General features: G+C 36.6%; 1 protein-coding gene across 1 annotated transcript in view; it reads left to right on the forward strand.

Moving 5' to 3' along the window:
- LOC149834586 (SH3 domain-containing protein) overlaps positions 1-18,486 on the forward strand; it is a 39,134-nt gene that overhangs the window by 4,845 nt on the left and 15,803 nt on the right. Inside the window, exon 2 of the mRNA XM_090010199.1 lies at positions 9,384-9,506. Coding sequence (XP_089866325.1) covers positions 9,384-9,506 — 123 coding nt within the window. The remainder of the gene's footprint in view (positions 1-9,383; positions 9,507-18,486) is intronic.

The following is an 18,486-nucleotide window of genomic DNA, read 5'->3' on the forward strand; positions in this document are numbered from 1 at the left end:
TCTAAGCTTGTTGATGATATCAATACTTCAGTTGAATTTACTCCCTCTTCTGTTCTTATCAAGGATCTCTGCACGAGGGAGACGTTCGCTGAAGGAAAACGACAAGGTAATATGTATGTTTTCCAAGAATATCCTTCTACTCGTGTTCGTCCTGTTGACCCCAACTTGAAGCTCTCCTCATCGTCGTTTTCAGTGATTTCTACATGTGTTTTCAGTGTCTCTGAATCCAATAAGCCAAATCTTTGGCATGGTCGTTGAGGTCATTGCAGTAGTAGTTTCATTGAGAAGCTTGTCTCAAATAACCTAATTCCCAAGTCTAGTTTAGGAATAAATGTCAATGACAACAAATGTTCTAGTTGTCTCTTATGTAAGAGTCATGTTTTACCTTTTCATTCTATCAATAAAAGAGCTTCAAGGACTTTTGAGATTATATGTTCTGATGTTTGGAGGCCTGTCCCAATTGCTTCTGTATTTGAAACTAGATATTATCTTATATTTATTGACAATTATTCTCGTTATACTTGGATTTTCTTTATGAAACATAAGTCTGAGACTTTCAAGTTGTTCCATAATTTTCACTCTTTTGTCAAGAATCCATTTTCTGAAAACATTCTCTGCTTCCAATGTGTTGGAGGAGGTGAATTCTCTTCAAGTGACTTTATTAACTTTCTTCAAGGTAATGGAATAAATAGAAGGGTGTCTTACCCTCATACAATTCAGCAAAATGGGATTGCTGAAAGAAAACATTGCTATATTGTTGAGAGTACAATAAGTATGATACATGATAGTAATCTTCCGATTACTCTATGGACAGAAGCCTTTCATTTAGCAGTCCATGTGATAAATCGATTACCCATGACTATTTTGGAGAACAAGTCTCCTTACTTTTTCCTGTTTGAAGTTCATCCCAATTATCATGATTTGCGCGTGTTTGGTTGTATATGTTATATTCATATTGACAGTTCAATGAGACATAAGTTTCAGTACATGGCTTTGAAGTGCAGGTTTGTGGGTTATGCAAATAACTATAAAGGATACAGGTGCTATGATCTCTTCGATGAATTCAATTTTGATCATCGACCCATCACTTCTTCTGAATCAAATTCCAGAGTTGAGGTCTATCGTCTTTGGTTGAATTCTGAACTTTTCTACAACACTAATGATATTTGTTCTTCATATTGTGATCAAAAGGATAAAGGAACTATGCTTGCTCATAGGTTGATTGCACAGGAGAGTACAAAGTCATCTTTGGATCCAGAAAGGTATAAAGGTTTTGTTTATACTCGACGAGGAAGAGAGGTGCCCACCATTTTTAATCAGGAAATGGATACACCCTCTACATCTACTTCTACTTTTGATGTTAGAAGATCCGCCCGTTCTCGTCATCCGATCGAAAGATGGATCAATTATGAAAAGTTTTCACTGGACTTTCAACTTTTTCTAACTGCTTTGGGCAAGGAAGATGAGCCCACAACATTTTCTCAAGCAACAAATTCTAAAAGATGGATTAAAGCAATGAATGAAGAAATGGAGGCTCTACATGAATGTGGTACCTAGGATGTTGTTCCCAGACCACCTGACAGAAATGTAGTTGGGGCGAAACGGGTATACAAAATAAAGTACAACCCGAGTGACACTATTAAACCGTACAAGACGAGGCTTGTTGCCAAAGGATTTACACAGGAGCAATAACAAGATTATGATGAGACTTTTAGTCCAGTTGTGAAAATGGGGACAATCAGAGTCATACTATCTCTAGCTATTGAACATCAGTGGACAATTTATTAAGACTGTATCATAAACTGGATCGGGTTTTCCAGTGTGGGTTGGGTTCTCTAATGTAACATGTAACTTTATGTCTGGGTATGGATCCAAATACTTGGTCCAGCCCAGTTATTATTTTATATATATATATATATGAAGTAGGGCACGACTTCTATAGAGAAGTCCCCCTTTGCTGCCACAACTCTCTCTCACGCCTCATCCTCACGTTCTACATACATTCAAGTGGACCATTCTTACATGGCATCAGAGCAGGCTTCTGCACGGTGAATCAACTCCGAAGGGCGTGTCCAACGAGGTCAACATTGCAGGTGCTGTTTCGTCCTGGACTATCCAGCGAGATCAACGTCCCAGGTGCTGCTTCTTCCAGGTTCCTCTATCTGCCTTCTTTTCTATTACCGTGCCCCATTTCTGTCTGCATCCTCTTTCATTTCTGTCTGCATCCTCTTTTCTCCTCTCTGTTTAGTCATCGACCTTTTGTTTTCTTCCAAACTATCGGTTCAGATCTGATCATAGATCTGTTCGATCTGATCGATAGATTAGACCCTGCGTGATTGCTGCCCTCTTTACCTACCTTTTCTTCCTTTTGTTTATCACATCTGATTTGGATCAGACTGTCGGACCCAAAGGCTATCTGAAGTTCGAATTTGCCCAGACGTGTTCTGATATCAGATTTGGTATTAAGCTGAAAACAATCATCGACTGTTTTAGATTCATATATTGTGCTTTGGTTGTTACATCTGTTTAATTCAAGTCTAAAATCAAGATCAGATCTAATCCAAAGATCAGATCTGTTTTCTTAGTTGCTTCTTCTTCTTCGTCTGTCACGGTTTGATCTGAGTTCACTTCAGATCTGAAGCGAATCAGTTTTAATTTCTTCCCGATCCAAATTCACTTCTTTATTCTTGATTTCTGGTCATTCCTTCCAGATCTAAAATACCAATTCCTTTATTCTTTATTCTTGATTTAATCTGGTCTGAATTTATTTCAGATCTAAAGTCATTCCTTAAGTGTTTGGCAGCTGTCAGATACATTCAGTTTACAGTTCAGTTTTCATGGATTCTCCTACCCTGCCATCTAGTTTTCTAGGTCAACTTATCTCAGACAAACTGAGCAACAACAACTATTTGACCTGGAAGAGGCAGATACTGCCTTTCATTAAGAATCTCGATTTCTATGGACACCTAGATGGAACGATCTCTGCACCACTGAAATTTATTGTGCAGGAAATTGTGGACGATAAGGGAGGGGCTTCTAACAGGTCGATTCGAAATCTTGAATTCACCACTTGGAGAAAACAAGATCAAGCTGTTGTAGCCTACGTTACCTCTACTCTTTCGCAAGAGGTTCTTGTAGGTATTCCAGATGAGTGCTCAACAATGGAGTTGTGGGAACAACTTGCGAAGACCTATTCTCAAATCTCAAAGGCAAGAATTATGCATTTGAAGAGGGAGTTTCAACTCCTAAAGAAAGAAAGCATGACTGTTACAGAGTATATGAACAAGGTGAAGATCATCACAGATCAATTGGCTATGGTGGGCTGTGTGATTTCTGATAAGGATAAAGTTCAACAAACGCTAAACGGGCTTGGATCAGATTATCATATGCTGGTAACATCTCTCTTGTGTCTTCCTTCACTTCCTAACTTTGAGGATCTTCGGGCAAAATTACTACAATATGAAATTTCCATTAAAGGAGAAGATGTAGGCAACAATTCAGGAAGCCAAGAAGTATTGTTTACAGGGACAAATTCAGGGAGAGGACGTGGCCACTTCCGAGGAGGACATGGACAAATAAAAAATAATCAAGGGGGGCGTGGATTGTTGCCCACGCCTAGCATGCCGTCAGGTAGTTTTTCGGGAAATCACAATTTCAAAAATGTTCCAACATATTATTTGTGCAACAAAAAGGGACATATCAAGGCAAATTGTTGGCACAACCCGCAAAACAAAGGGAAAATGAATGTCACAGGGCTGTCAAGCAAGGGAAAAGCGGGAGGAAATCAATGGGATGAAGACAATGTCAAGAGCCTTTAAATATCAGCTTTGTTAGGATTGAATTTCAAACAAGGTGATCAGGGAACTTGGTATATTGATTCTGGAGCTGCAGCCCACGTGATAGGTGATATTGGTAAGATTTTGAAACCTATCCCTTATCATGGAAATGCAAGTATTAAAACTGGAGATGGAGCTCTCCATCCAATAACTTACACTGGAAACGTGAATATTCCTCTTTTCGATGGTTCCCTAAAATTGTCCAATGTTTTTCATTCCCCTAATATTGTCAGAAATATCATTTTCGTTTCTAAATTGGTTGATGACATTCATTCTTGCGTCAAATTTACTCCTTCTGTCTGTGTCAAGGATCCACTCATGAAGAAGACGCTCGTTGAGGGAGAGCGAAAGGGAAATATGTATATCCTTAAAGAGACTTCTTCACCTGTTCGTAGAGCTGGATCAAAATCGTCCATTGGTCAACCATTCAAATTGGATTCATCTAAGGATTGTTTGAGTTTGTCTTCGTATAATAAGCCAAATATTTGGCATTGTCGTTTGGGTCATTGTAATAATTCTTCTCTTGAGAAACTGGTGTCGAGCGGTCTTATTTCAAGGTCAAGTCCGTATAATAAGGTTGATGGTTTCCTTTGTTCTAGTTGTCAGTTGTGTAAGAGTCATGTACTTCCCTTCAATTCAATAAATGAAAGAGCTTCTTTTCCTTTTGAACTTATTCATTCTGATGTTTGGGGACCTGCCCCACAACCCTCTTTGTCTGGCAGTCGCTACTATGTCACATTCATTGATAGTTATTCCAGATATACTTGGATTTATTTTATGAAATACAAATCTGAGGTATTCAAATTCTTTCGTTTATTTCATGCTCTTGTTGTCAATCAATTCTCGACAAGTATTCAACAATTTCAGTGTGACGGAGGGGGAGAGTATCTATCAAAGGAATTTACTGAATTTCTTCAAAACAACGGGATAAGGCGTAGAATATCTTGCCCACACACACCACAACAAAATAGGGTTGCGGAAAGAAAACATCGTCATATTGTTGAAAGTGCCCTAAGTATACTGCATGACACTCATATTCCTTTAAGTCTTTGGACAAAAGCTTTCTACTCTGCAGCTTATGTAATAAATCGTTTACCGATGAAAATGTTGAATAATTTGACTCCTTATTTCGTGTTGTTTGGTACCCAGCCTCAATACAGTCAACTACGAGTGTTTGGATGTGTATGCTATGTTCACATTGGCAGTTCCCAACGTAACAAATTTCAGGATAAAGCTTGTAGATGCAGGTTTGTTGGGTATGCTGAAGAGTAAAAAGGATATCGATGCTATGATCCAGACACTCGACGCATTAAAATCTCACGGAACATTGTCTTTGATGAGAGCAATGTTCAGTTCTTGAACAAAGAAGCAAGGGTTACTAAGGAGGAAGAAAGCTATCAGCCGTGGCTAGCGAATGAATTATTTGATCAGCTAGAGATGGATAACTCTGCTCCATGTCACACAGTGATAAATGAGTGTGAGCCCATGGAAACCAATGCAGAACCTAGTGGGAACGTGTTGACAGTTGCTCAGGGATCTACTGTGCCTCCCATCGCAGAAGAAACCCTGACATCTGGTACTGCTCGTCCAGATGACAGAAGATTCAAAGGGGCAGTATATGCCAGGAGAAGGGATACACCCCACATAACTGAGCAGGTCAGACGTTCGGAAAGGATCAGACACCCTATTCATAGATGGGTAAGCTATGAGAATTTTTCCACAGAAATGCAGTTATTTGTTGCACAGGTTGAAAAACAGGAAGAATCCATCGATTTCTCCCAAGCCTCCTTGTCATCAAAATGGGCAGATGCTATGAATGAAGAAATGGGAGCCTTGCATGAATGTAGGACCTGGGAAATAGTTCCTAGACCTCCGAATAAGAATGTTGTAGGGTCTAAGTGGGTATATAAAATCAAGTACAAACCTGACGGATCCATTGAAAGATATAAGGCAAGACTAGTCGCTAAAGGCTTCACACAAGCATATGGAGAAGACTATGATGAGACCTTTAGTCCAGTTGTAAAAATGGGAACCATTCGACTTGTGTTATCCTTGGCGGTTCAGCATGGATGGTCTCTAAGTCAACTTGATGTTAAAAATGCATTCTTACATGGTAATATAAAGGAAGAAGTTTACATGGAGCAACCTCTTGGTTATGCAGAAAACAATCCTGAGACACATGTTTGCAGGTTGCGATGAGCTATTTATGGACTAAAACAAGCATCTCGGTCATGGTTTGACAGTTTCTCCATTGAAGTCCAACAATATGGATTCGTTCGTTCTCAACTTGATCATTCATTGTTCATTTTTCGAGAACACCAGGTCAGCACCCTACTTCTTATATATGTAGATGACATTATTATTACGGGAAGTTCTTGTAAGCATATAGAGGCTACAAAGATCCTATTGAGCCAGAAGTTCAAGATGAAGGACCTGGGCGTCCTACGATATTTCTTGGGGGTTGAAGTGGATTGACAAAATACTAGCCTCTTGTTGACCCAACACAAGTACGCTTTTGATCTTTTGGAGAAGTCAGGAATGAAGAACTGCAAGCCATTGAATACTCTTAGCGTGTTAAACCATAAACTCAGTGCTCAAGATGGGGAGATCTATGAGGACCCGAAATATTATCGTCGCTTAGTTGGGATGCTTCAATATCTTACTTTTACGAGGCCGGATATTGTATATGCAGTGAATCAAGTCTCTCGGTTCATGCACGATCCACGAACAGAACACATGAATGCAATTAAAAGAATTCTTCGATACTTGAAGGGTACTCTTGGAGATGGGCTTGTTTATCGTCAATCAAAGGCAAAAGGAGAACATAGACAACTAGAAGTGTATGCAGATGCAAATTGGGCAGGAGATCCAGACTATAGAAAGTCAGTCTCTGGGTATTGTGTGTATGTTGATGAAAACTTAATAGCATGGAGTAGCCGGAAGCAACGTGCTGTTGCGCGTTCAAGTACAGAAGCTGAGTATCGATCCATGGCCTCTGCCACTGCCGAAGTTACATGGTTAAGACATTTATTAACAGAGATAGGAGAAAAAGTGAAGGTTGCGAATCTGTTTTGCGATAATCAAAGTGCCATTCAAATTGCTTTCAATCCTATCCACCATGGTCGAACGAAACACATAGAGATCGATCAACATTTTGTCCGGCAGAAGGTAGAGGACAAAGAAGTTATTCCAGTCTATGTACCAACAGAAGATCAAGTTGCTGATCTACTTACCAAAGGACTTACGAGTGCGCGGTTTTGGTATCTCAAAGGCAAATTGTCCATGGTACAGGACCATGCACAACTTGAGAGAGGGTATTAAGACTGTATCATAAACTGGATCGGGTTTTCCAGTGTGGGTTGGGTTCTCTAATGTAACATGTAACTTTATGTCTGGGTATGAATCCAAATATTTGGTTCAACCCAATTATTATTTTGTATATATATACATGAAGTAGGGCACGACTTCTATAGAGAAGTCTCCCTTTGCTGTCGCAGCTCTCTCTCTCTCTCACCCCTCATCCTCACGTTCTACATAGATTCAAGTGGGCCATTCTTACACAATTAGTCAGTTTGATGTCAAAAATGCTTTTCTACATGGAGATTTGAAGGAGGAAGTGTACATGGAGCAGCCTACTGGATATGCAGAAGGCAATCCTACAAAATACGTATGCAAATTAAAAAGGGCGATATATGGGTTAAAGCAGGCATCCTGTTCTTGGTTTGATAGTTTCTCTCTTGAAATACAAAAATATGGTTTTAGGCGATCTCTCCTTGACCATTCCTTGTTTATATTCAAGAACCAAGACATAATTACTCTGCTATTGATATATGTAGACGATATTATCATCACAGGTAATTCCAAAGTTCATATTGAGGAGGTCAAGCATCTCTTAAATCAGAGATTCAAAATGAAGGATCTTGGAAAACTATGAAACTTCCTTGGAGTTGAAGTTGACAGTACTTCTGAAGGAATGACTCTCACCCAACATAAGTACACTATTGATGTCCTCAACAAGGCAAGTATGAAAGAATGCAAACTCTTGGGAACTCCTAGTGTCCTTCATCAGAAACTCAGTTCTCAAGATGGAGATCTATATGAGGATCCTACAAAATATCGTAGCATAATCGACATGTTGCAATATCTCACTTTCTCTCAACCTGATATTGTTTACTCAGTAAACCAGGTATCTCAATTTATGCATGAGCCGCGTGAAGGGCACATGAAAGCAGTTAAACAGATACTTCGATACTTGAAGAGAACTGTTGGGGATGGTCTTTTGTACATAAAAAGGACAAATGGGCAAAATGCACATGAAATTATTGTCTATACTGATGCAGACTGGGAGGGAGATCCAGACGAATGCAGATCAGTATTAGGCTATTGTGTGTTTGTTCGGATGAATTTGGTATCCTGGAGTAGTAAGAAACAAAAAGTTGTTGCTAGATCAAGTACAAAAGCCAAATATAGGTCAATGGCAGCCACCAATGCTGAAGCTACATGGAGTAAAGCATTATTGGCGCTATTTGACTGCCACATTAACTATATGTGGTTAAATTAAGCTTTCAATGGTTAAGTGTCATGCCACAATTATGCTTTTGTAAACTTCTAATCAACGCAGTAGTAGTATTGATGTTAGTGTGTATTCACACACACACACACACACACACATATATATATATATATATATATATATATATATATATATATATATATATATATATATATATATATATATATAGGGTTAACATTTGTTAATGTCGACCCGACCATCTGAATGAGCTGGAAATCATATGCGTGGGTCGTATTGACCCAATCCAACCTCATGGATGGGTTCAGCATGGTCCAAATGCTAGGAACCAATTTTTTGATCATGTGTTTTTGACAAAAAAACATGATTTTATGATCCAAGAAAATATCACACATTGTACGCCATTGATTTTTCAAGGCTCATAAAATCGTGCCTACACATCATAATCAGACGATCTAAGAGCCGACCTCCACCAACCTAAACATGTAGGTCACATTTGTAAGGTTAGTTTCATGAAAAAAAACCAAAAAAAAATGAAAAAGAACTCATTTGTAGGTAATGTCGACATGGCCCGAAGGGGGGTTGGTGTAGTGGGGTGGGGCCTTGGCTGATAGACGGGTAGTCAAGGTTCGATTCTCATGGGCATCGCCTCTCTGCGCAAGCCAGTGCATAGCATACGCCCTGGGGGCAGGGGTACTAGCCTCGGAGTTTTATGCTACTTGCACAACGACTGTAGGTATGGCAGACTGAGCCAGGGCAAGCAGGTCTTTGTGCCCGGTGCAGTTTCTTCGGGTTATAAATCCAAAAAAAAGGGTAATGTCGACATGAGAAAATGTTAACCCATATATATATATATCATGATGCTTGATAGTTGGTTGCTGGGAGCAAGTACTTCAGGATAATTTATCGTTATCTTCCTCTTTGTATTAATTGAATTTTGATCTTCATTTACTTCTTTGCTTAAAATATCATTATGAAAATATGTCTTATCTCTTTTCCCATGATTGCAATTCCAGGCTGTCATAAAGCAGTTTAGTGGTAGTGGCTATGAAAGTTCTGATGTAATGATTACAGATGAGATTGAGCTGCAAAGACATCAACAACTGGAGAAACTTTATAAGTCTACCCGAAGTGGCAGGGTATAATTTAACCTTTTCTGTGGTTTTCCATTCTACTGAACTCTCTTTCACTGATGTGTTTATGAGTTATAAATATTTAAACTAATCAGATTTTTGGTAGGGGAGTCTGAATACTTTCTGTTTCCTTGTTGATCAATGCACATTTAAAATGTTTAGTTTATTATAAGTTACACTTCATTCTTTTAAAATTTGCATTTCATCCTTTGCTATGTTTTTAGCATTGGGCGGAAGTAATATGATTACCATTTTAAAAATTCATTCAAATTTCTTAAAAACATGAATACCTAACTCAACATAATTAACCTAGTTAACTCAAACCTGCAAGTCAATTGACTTGATCCAATTCAGAAGAAGCATACATGGAGTTGTCTCAAGGAGTGACGAACAATGAGGGAAGAGTGCACAAGAAAGCACTATATGGCTTGAAGCAGACTCTTCGAAGCTCAACAATTAAAAGATTGGGCTTCAAGCAAACCTTTCGTGATCCTACTCTATTTGTGACAATGTTTAATATAGGACAGTGCATTCTTCTACTTTGTGTGGATGATATGATCATTTTTGGTAGATAAGAATGTGATTAAAGACGTAAAATCTCGACTGACAAAGTGCTTTGAAATGAAGAATTTGGGTAAGTTGAAATACTTTATAGGACTTGAGGTGACTTACTCAAAAAGGGGCAATTTACTTAACATAAGTATGCAACAATTTTGATTAGTACAACAAGATTGGCTGATGACAAGAAGTGAGTTAACGAAACAACAAGTGCACAAATACAAGGCCACAAAGTGGCTACAAAGGTGCACACACACAAGTACAAAAGCCTCTAATGAGCCAAATACAAAAAGCCTCTAAGGGGGCTAACACACAATCTCTCAAAAGAGAGCAAGAACACAATTTCAGTTCCCAAAACATTCATTACAATAGTCAAAAAGCAAAAGTAAGGAAAATAAAAAAAAGACAAAAAAAGAGAAGTCATCAGTCCCCAGTGGACTGACACCTATTACAAGCTAAAATGATTAAAATACCCCTATCGCTATTTCAGTTTACATACACAATAAAAGATATATATATATATATATACATTTTATCATATACACTACATTTTAACACCCCTCATCAAACTTACGGTATGATCACCGGAAGTTTGTCAAGAAGAAAATAAAAACGAGGTGACCGAAGGGCTTTGGTGAAGAAGTCTACCAGTTGATACTCGAAAGTAACATAAGGTAGAGTGACGATATGCCTCAGAAGTTTTTCACGCACATAGTGACAATCCATTTTGATATGCTTGGTTCTTTCATGAAATATATGGTTGCCAACTATGTAATCACAACATAGTCTGGAAGGTGTCTGAAGATGCACGCTCATGTCTTCAAGTAATCTTCGTAACCAGACGATCTTTGATGTTGTCGTAGCCATTGCACGATACTCGGTTTCAGTGGATGATAAATATATTTTTCATTGTTTTTTGCACTTCCACGATACTATAGAACCACCTAAAAAAACACAAAAACCAATAGTTGAGCATCGATCATTTGGATCTCCTCCCAAATCTGAGTCAGAATAAGCAATCAATTCAAGAGAAGAAGAAGAGGACAACAAAAGACCTCTAGAGGTAGAGGTTTATAAATATCTAACAATTTTCATCACAACACTCATGTGAACTGTGGTGGAGGAATGTTGAAATTGGTTTGCAGTATGAATTGCATGCGCAATATCAGGCCTAATAATAGTTAAACAAGTCAAGGCGTTAATCATTTGATGATATGGAGTAAGATCATCTAGAGGTGTCTCATCGTCAATCTTCATATTAACATTAATAACTTCAGGTGTGTCTACCATTTTTTTATCAGTAATGCCTGACCTATCAATAATATCATTAACAAACTTGGTTTGAGAAAACAAGTATCCTCTAGGAGAGTAAGCAACCTCAATTCCAAGGAAAAATATAAGAAATCCAAGATCAGTCATTTCAAAATATTTTTTAAGAATACACTAAGGTGGAGTATCTTTCTAAGGCATTTGGTTGTCCGTCATTTTCTCGTTTGAATTATGTTATTTCCCCCAGTTTCAATGTTTTCATCATATTGATTTGATTGAGGCTCTTCATTTCTATCATTCTCAAACAAGGAATCATCCTTATTTTGAGGCAACAATTCAAGTAAAAAAGAATACTCTAAGTCTTTCATAGGTACATTTTAAAAAAAAACTTTCATTTTTTAGAAAACGAACATTCTTTGGATATATATAGTTTGTCCTTGTTGAAGTCAAAACATCTAAACCCTTTTTGAGTCTCTCCATATCCAAAGAAAACACACGGTATGGCTTTAGGAGAGAGTTTATCATTTTTGTCGGTGAGAACAAAGCACTTACATCCAAAAAGTCTTAGTCTAAGATAATCAGGAGAGATTTTGAAAAGTTTTCATAAGGAGAAATATTTTGAAGCTTTGATGACGGAAGTCGGTTAATGAGATATACAACCGTCAAACATGCTTCAACCCAAAAATGTTTTGGAACATCTTTTGCAATTAAAAGAGTCCTAGTAGTTTTAATTATGTGCCTATGTTTTCTTTCAGCTAATCTGTTTTGTTGAGGAGTATAGGCACATGTTCTTTGATGAATAATTTCATTATTTTCAAAATAAGTTTTGAAATTATTTGACATAAATTCTCCCCTAGAGTCAGAGTGAAAAATATAAAATTTCATCTTAAATTGGTTTTTGATAAAGTTATGGTATTTTTAAAAGTTCTCAAAAACCTCATTTTTGTGCCTAAGAAAGTATATCCATGAGTATCTAGTATAATCATCAATAAATATTACATAATAAGCGAAACCACCTTTAGATAAAATAAGGGAAGGTTTCCGTACATCCAAGTGCACTAATTCAAATGGTTTAGAGGAAAAGAAGTTTTTTTTAAGAAAGGAAATAACCTTCATTTTGCCAAGAATACAATCCTCACAATAGAATTTTTCATTACAAAATTTGTTTAAATGGGGTACATGAGATAATTTTGATAAACTAGGATGTCCTAATCTTTGATGCCATAAAACTAAATTTACATTTTGAATATTATAACTAAAATTGCTTTTTAGAAGAAGAAGACAATCCATGTACTAGAGGTCTCATTCTCTATGTCCTTCCCCAATCTGCTTCCTAGACTAAAGATCTTGCACAAAATACTTTTTGGATGAGAAGGAGACACTATACTCATGGACAATAATTTGTGAAACAAAAAAAAGATTTAAATTTAGTTTTGGGACAAGCCTAACTTTTGGAATAGAGAATTTTGAAGTACTTTCAAAATTTTCAATGCTTTTTATGCTAAGAGAGGAACCATTGGTGGTGAAAACATTATTTTATATTGAATTAGTGTAACATTCGAAAAGTAAAAAAAAAATGGAGTCACATGAAATAAAGCCCCTAATCCAAAAGCCATGAAACCTTACCGGGAGGTGATGTAGGGACCGCAACACTAGGAAGAAAAGAGTTTTTGAATAGTGGATGAAGGGCCTTCATGATTTGAGAGAATATGGTTCCAATAGATTTTGAATATTCATTGGTTTCACTTCTTTCTTTGTGAGTTGCTTCCACAGATGCCACCTTTTTGTCTTCTCTTCCTTTGAACTTAGGGCAAAATAGTCTAATATGACCCGGTTCTCCACAATTATGACAAGTCAATATAGTTATCTTCTTGTTGTTATCATATTTAGACTTCTCATAGTATGGTTTTGAAAAATGTGGTAGTTTATAAACATTTGTATTGTCACTCGGTCTTGAGACAGCTAACACATTATCCTTTATCTCCCTAGATTCAGACATAGATCTTAATCTTGTCTCCTCCATGCATACTTGAACAAAAACTTTATATAAGGAAAGAGGATTTTCCCTATGAATAATATTGACCCAAACTTGTTCAAATTCGAGTTTAAGACCTAAAAAAATTGAACAATTGTTTCTCATGCTTGTATTTTTTTCATTCTTAAGCATCATTAGGAGTCTCCCATATAGGCTCAAGTTTAGCCAATTGATCCCAAAGCCTTTTGAGGGTACTCTATAGTATTCCCTCATAGTTTTATCACCTTATTTGCAACAATGTATTTTGTCTTTGAGATCCCATTTGTGTGCCACATCTTTTTGGGTATATGTTTGTCTAACATATTCCCAAGCCTCATCGGCTCTTTCAAACTCAAAGATATTGGAGCAAGGTTCCTCATGCATACTGTTAAGATATATATACATATATGTTTGTTAATATATATATATATATATATATATATATATATATATATATATATATATATATATATATATATACTTGTGTAAACCAAAATACCTATCAGGGGTATTTTGGTCTTTTCCTATAATAGGCATCAGCCCATTAGGGGCTGACCTTTTTATTTTTTATATTTTTTGTCATTCTTTTTCAGAATGATGGGATAGCTCTATATAGCTTTTGGAGCTGCCCCCAACGGTCACAAATGTGACCGTTGCCCCCTTTAACTCCCATTTGTATTATAAATAGGCCTCTGTGGCCCTTGTATTTCTCACTCTCTTTCAAGAGTGCTTCTATGCAATAACAAAGATTATTTGACCCTTGTGTAGGTGGTTCAACTATTCAATCATGTATTCTACTTGATTGAAGTGTGTTCTTGCATGTTTATTAGATCAAATTCATTTCATTACATGGTATCAAAGCTTTGGAACTCTTAAAGTCCTATTTCGATAAACTTTAAGAGAAAGGTCGTAATAGCATCAAGAAGAGGATCGTGAGCTCGACAAAACAATGAATCGTGGATCGTTGCATCAGGAAGCGCACCATCTCTCACATCTTGTATTGTTGCTCTTTTTCTCTCTCTTTCCTTTCATCCTTGTTATTGTAAAGAAATGGAGAATGAAAGGAAAGTTATCATCTCCATTTCCGTACGACTCAACGACACAAACTATGTGATGTGGGCATCCATAGTAAAGCACAAAATATGAAAAAATGGTCTATGGGGTTTGGTAGATGGCACCGAAAAGGAACCCAAACTCATTCTTAAAAAAATTGAGAATGGGAAAGAAGTTGCTCTCCAAGAAGAATAAATGTTCAAAGCCGTTTCTGAGTATGAAAGGAAATGGAAAAAATAGAGGATGGGACATTTCAAGATTATTGAATGGCTCATAAATAGTGTGGATATCCATAGGTGTTCTAGTTTAGCGAAATTTGATTTCGCTAGTGATGCATGAAAATATCTTAAAGACATGTATAGTCTTAAAGATATTGCTCATATATGCAATGTCCAAAACAAAGTGAGGAATATGACTCAAGGAGAAATGAGCATTAGAGAATACTACAATGCACTCTCTCTCCTTTGGGATGAATTGGCTCTTCTTGAGCCAAAATGACATTGTCCTCGAGATGTAGATATCCGTGAAAATCAAATTAAAGTGAAACATTTCTGCCAATTTATTAACAGGCTTATACCCAAATTTAAAGGAACCAAGTCAGCTCTTCTTCATAGAGGAGGCGTACCAACCATAGTTGAAACTCTTGAGGAGTTAACTATGGAAAAAAATAGATTGAAGAAACCATCCATTTCAAAGGATGAAGAATCTGTGCTTGCTATGTCAAAGCCCGATAATCACACTAGAAGCTATAAACCTTTTCATTTCGTAAAAAATAAGAATGAAAGAAATTTCAATAACTATGAAAAAAGCGACAAAAGAAGAGATCATGAATACAAAAAAGGTAGCAAAATTATATGCTATCATTGTTATGAACCGGGACACATCAAGCCCTTTTATCCTAAAAGAAAGAAAGATGATCATAGAGATGACAAAAGAGTCGCTTCGATTGAAAGGAATAATGTAAACGACTCCAAAAGTACCGGCTCACTGTCTTTGGCTCAACTAATGAAGGCACTACAACCAATGTTCAAAGTTCAAGCTTCTTCATTTTCGGGAGCGACCGTATCCACAAGTGGTGACCCTGGTAAAACTTCTTAGATTCTTGATTCCGGTGCGTCTTTTCATATGACTCCAAATGAGTCCATATTATCTGAATGTCATGCTAATCTAAATAATTCGTATGTTTCAACTGTTGATGGAACGTCTTTAAAAATCAAAAGTTTTGAAATTTTTCAAAAACAACCGAACTTTCATATACCAAATATTAGAGTAGTACCAAAATTAAACTTAAATATCTTATCTGTTTCTCAAATTATGGATCATGGATGAAAGATACAATTTTCATCTAATGATTGTTTAATATAGGATCTCCAATCTGGGAAGCCGATTGGGCGAGGCCATAGAAGAGGAGATCTCTGTATAATAGACAATCTTGAGTTAACAAAACAAACTTTTTATAATTTTGTGGAGAAGAAAGATATAAAAAATTGGCACAAAAGACTAGGACATCCTAGCGTGTCCAAATTATACTTGTTTCCATTTCTTACCAATTATAAAGATAAATTTTACTTGTGAAGATTGCATTCTTGGTAAAATGAAGATTTTGCCTTTTGGACCAAGACATTTTATATATAAAAATCCATTTGAGTTAGTGCATTCAGATGTGTGGGAACCGACTCCAATTATATCCAAAGGAGGTGAATCCTAATATGTTGTGTTCGTAAATGAATATAGTAGACACTCTTTAATATTTTTTCTTAAACAGAAATCAGAAGTATTTGATTGTTTTAAAAAATTTCATTGATATATAAAGAATAAATTTAAAACCAATATTCAAATCTTTAGAACTGATTCCAGGGGAGAATTTGTGTCAAAAGAGTTCGAAAATTATCTTGGCCTACATGCGATTGTCCAAAAATCTTGTCCATACACTCCTCAACAAAATGAACTTGCCGAGAGGAAGCATTGACACATTATTGAGACCATTAGAACACTTATTGTGTCTAAAAATGTTCCAAAAGTTTTTTGGGCGGAAGCCGCTCTTACGGCAGTTTATTTGATAAATAGAATGCCTTCAAAAAACATTGAAAGTATCTCTCTTATTGAAAAATTATTTAAAACATCTTCCGATTATAAAAAGTTAAGAGTTTTTGGATGTAAATGTTTTATTCTTACTAATAAGAATGACAAACTTTCTCCAAAATAATCCCTTGTGTTTTCTTAGGCTATGCTGAAAACCAAAAGGGATATAGATGTTATGACATTAAAAGAAACAAATTATATGTTTCTTGAAATGTCACTTTACTTGAAAATGGTTTTAGCAAAGAAAATGACCAAGAGAATTGTGATTATTCGTTTCTTTTTGACCTTGTCAATGAACATGAAAGGTGTGAAAAATTCATGATGTGCATGAGAGTGAAAATGAAGACACTCATGATGCAAATGAGAATATGAATGGGTTTTTTAATAATAGATCTATCTTACAATAACATATAAACCTATGCTCGACGTACCGAAGATCATCCACTATGTGCTTTAGAAAGATATTTTCAAAATCAAGAGGTAAATTCTTTGTCTTAGAAAATTCATAAGAATTTCAAAAGCTCCTAGTAGATTTGTATCATATGATTCCTTTGAACCAAAGTATAGATCATGCCTAATGACTATCTACTCATTCAGAACCAATATCTTACCATGAGGCTAAATATCATCAAGAATGGATTAAGGCAATAAATAATGAATTAGAAGCTTTGAAAAAAGCAAAAACTTGAGAAATCCAAACATTACCTAAACGAAGACTATAGGATGTAGATGGGTCTACAAGATAAAAACTAAATGCGATGAGACATTAGAAAGATACAAAGTCAGGTTAGTAGGCAAGAGATACAATCAAGAATAGAGAATAGACTACGATGAGACGTTTGTTCCTATTGCTCGAATGACCACTATTAGAACTCTCATTTCTATAGCATCAATTAGAAAATGACCTATATTTCAAATGGACGTAAAAAATGTTTTTTTGAATGACAATCTAGACGATGAGGTTTACATGGATCGTCCACCAAGCTTGAATTTAGCATATGAGAAAACACTTCAGTTACGAAAAGCCTTGTATGGCTTAAAACAAGCTCCCAAAGCTTGGTATGATAGGTTCAGTAATGTGATGACACAACTTTATTTTAAATCTTGTTTTACTGACACTGTGTTATTTGTTAAGTCTTCCAATGCAGGGATGGTCATATTACTGTTTTACGTAAATGATATGATAATCACAGGAGGTGACAAACAGAGAGTTAATCATATCAAAGATGTGCTTAAAGCCAACTTTAATATGACAGTTCTTCGCTTTTTACGATATTTTCTTGGAATAAAAGTAACCTACTCATCTCGTGGTTATTTTTTATCACAGACTAACTATGTCACAGGGATTCGGCTAGCAGGGTGCCACACCCGCGTCGACGAGACTCAACGCAGGTGCGGTCAACCCGATCCTGGGTGCGTTGACCGCACCCAGGGTCATTTCGGTCCATTTTTTTTGGATTTTTTTTTTCAAAAAAAAATTGCCCTATGAAATGGGCTGCAGAATTTAAAATTTTTTTTTTCTGATGACAGCTGCTTGCTGCTGCTGCTCTTGTTTTATAAAGGGGCACTTGTGTCCACGACATCTGACGAGCTTTGTTGGCATCCTATGCTATTCCTGCCTCCAAACAATTAATTCGCAGCGTTGGAAAACATACTGTTAACTTGGAAATGATGATCCATCTTCCTCAAAAATTAAAACCAAAATTCAAGAGCCTTTTGAAGTCTTTATCCTTCAACCATCCAGATCCTTCTTCGTCAAGGATTTTCTCTCTCCATAATAAATGATAATGGTGGTGGTAGCCTTGGTGGCTATTAGTATTCACTTTTCTCGTTACGAGATGGGTGCTCTAGCCGTAGCCTTGTATAAACCTCTCTTTTTCACATGTCAAATCCAATAAATTTCTTTTAGCTGTCATCAGTGTGCAACTGTATATAAAATGAAATTTGAGCAGTGGTGTGGCAGTGGAGCCGTAGGCCTCGTGAAGACTCTCTCCAACAAACCACATCAAA

This window comes from Nuphar pumila, chromosome 6, assembly GCF_984573655.1.
Source record: "Nuphar pumila chromosome 6, dmNupPumi1.hap1.1, whole genome shotgun sequence".
NCBI lineage: Eukaryota > Viridiplantae > Streptophyta > Magnoliopsida > Nymphaeales > Nymphaeaceae > Nuphar > Nuphar pumila.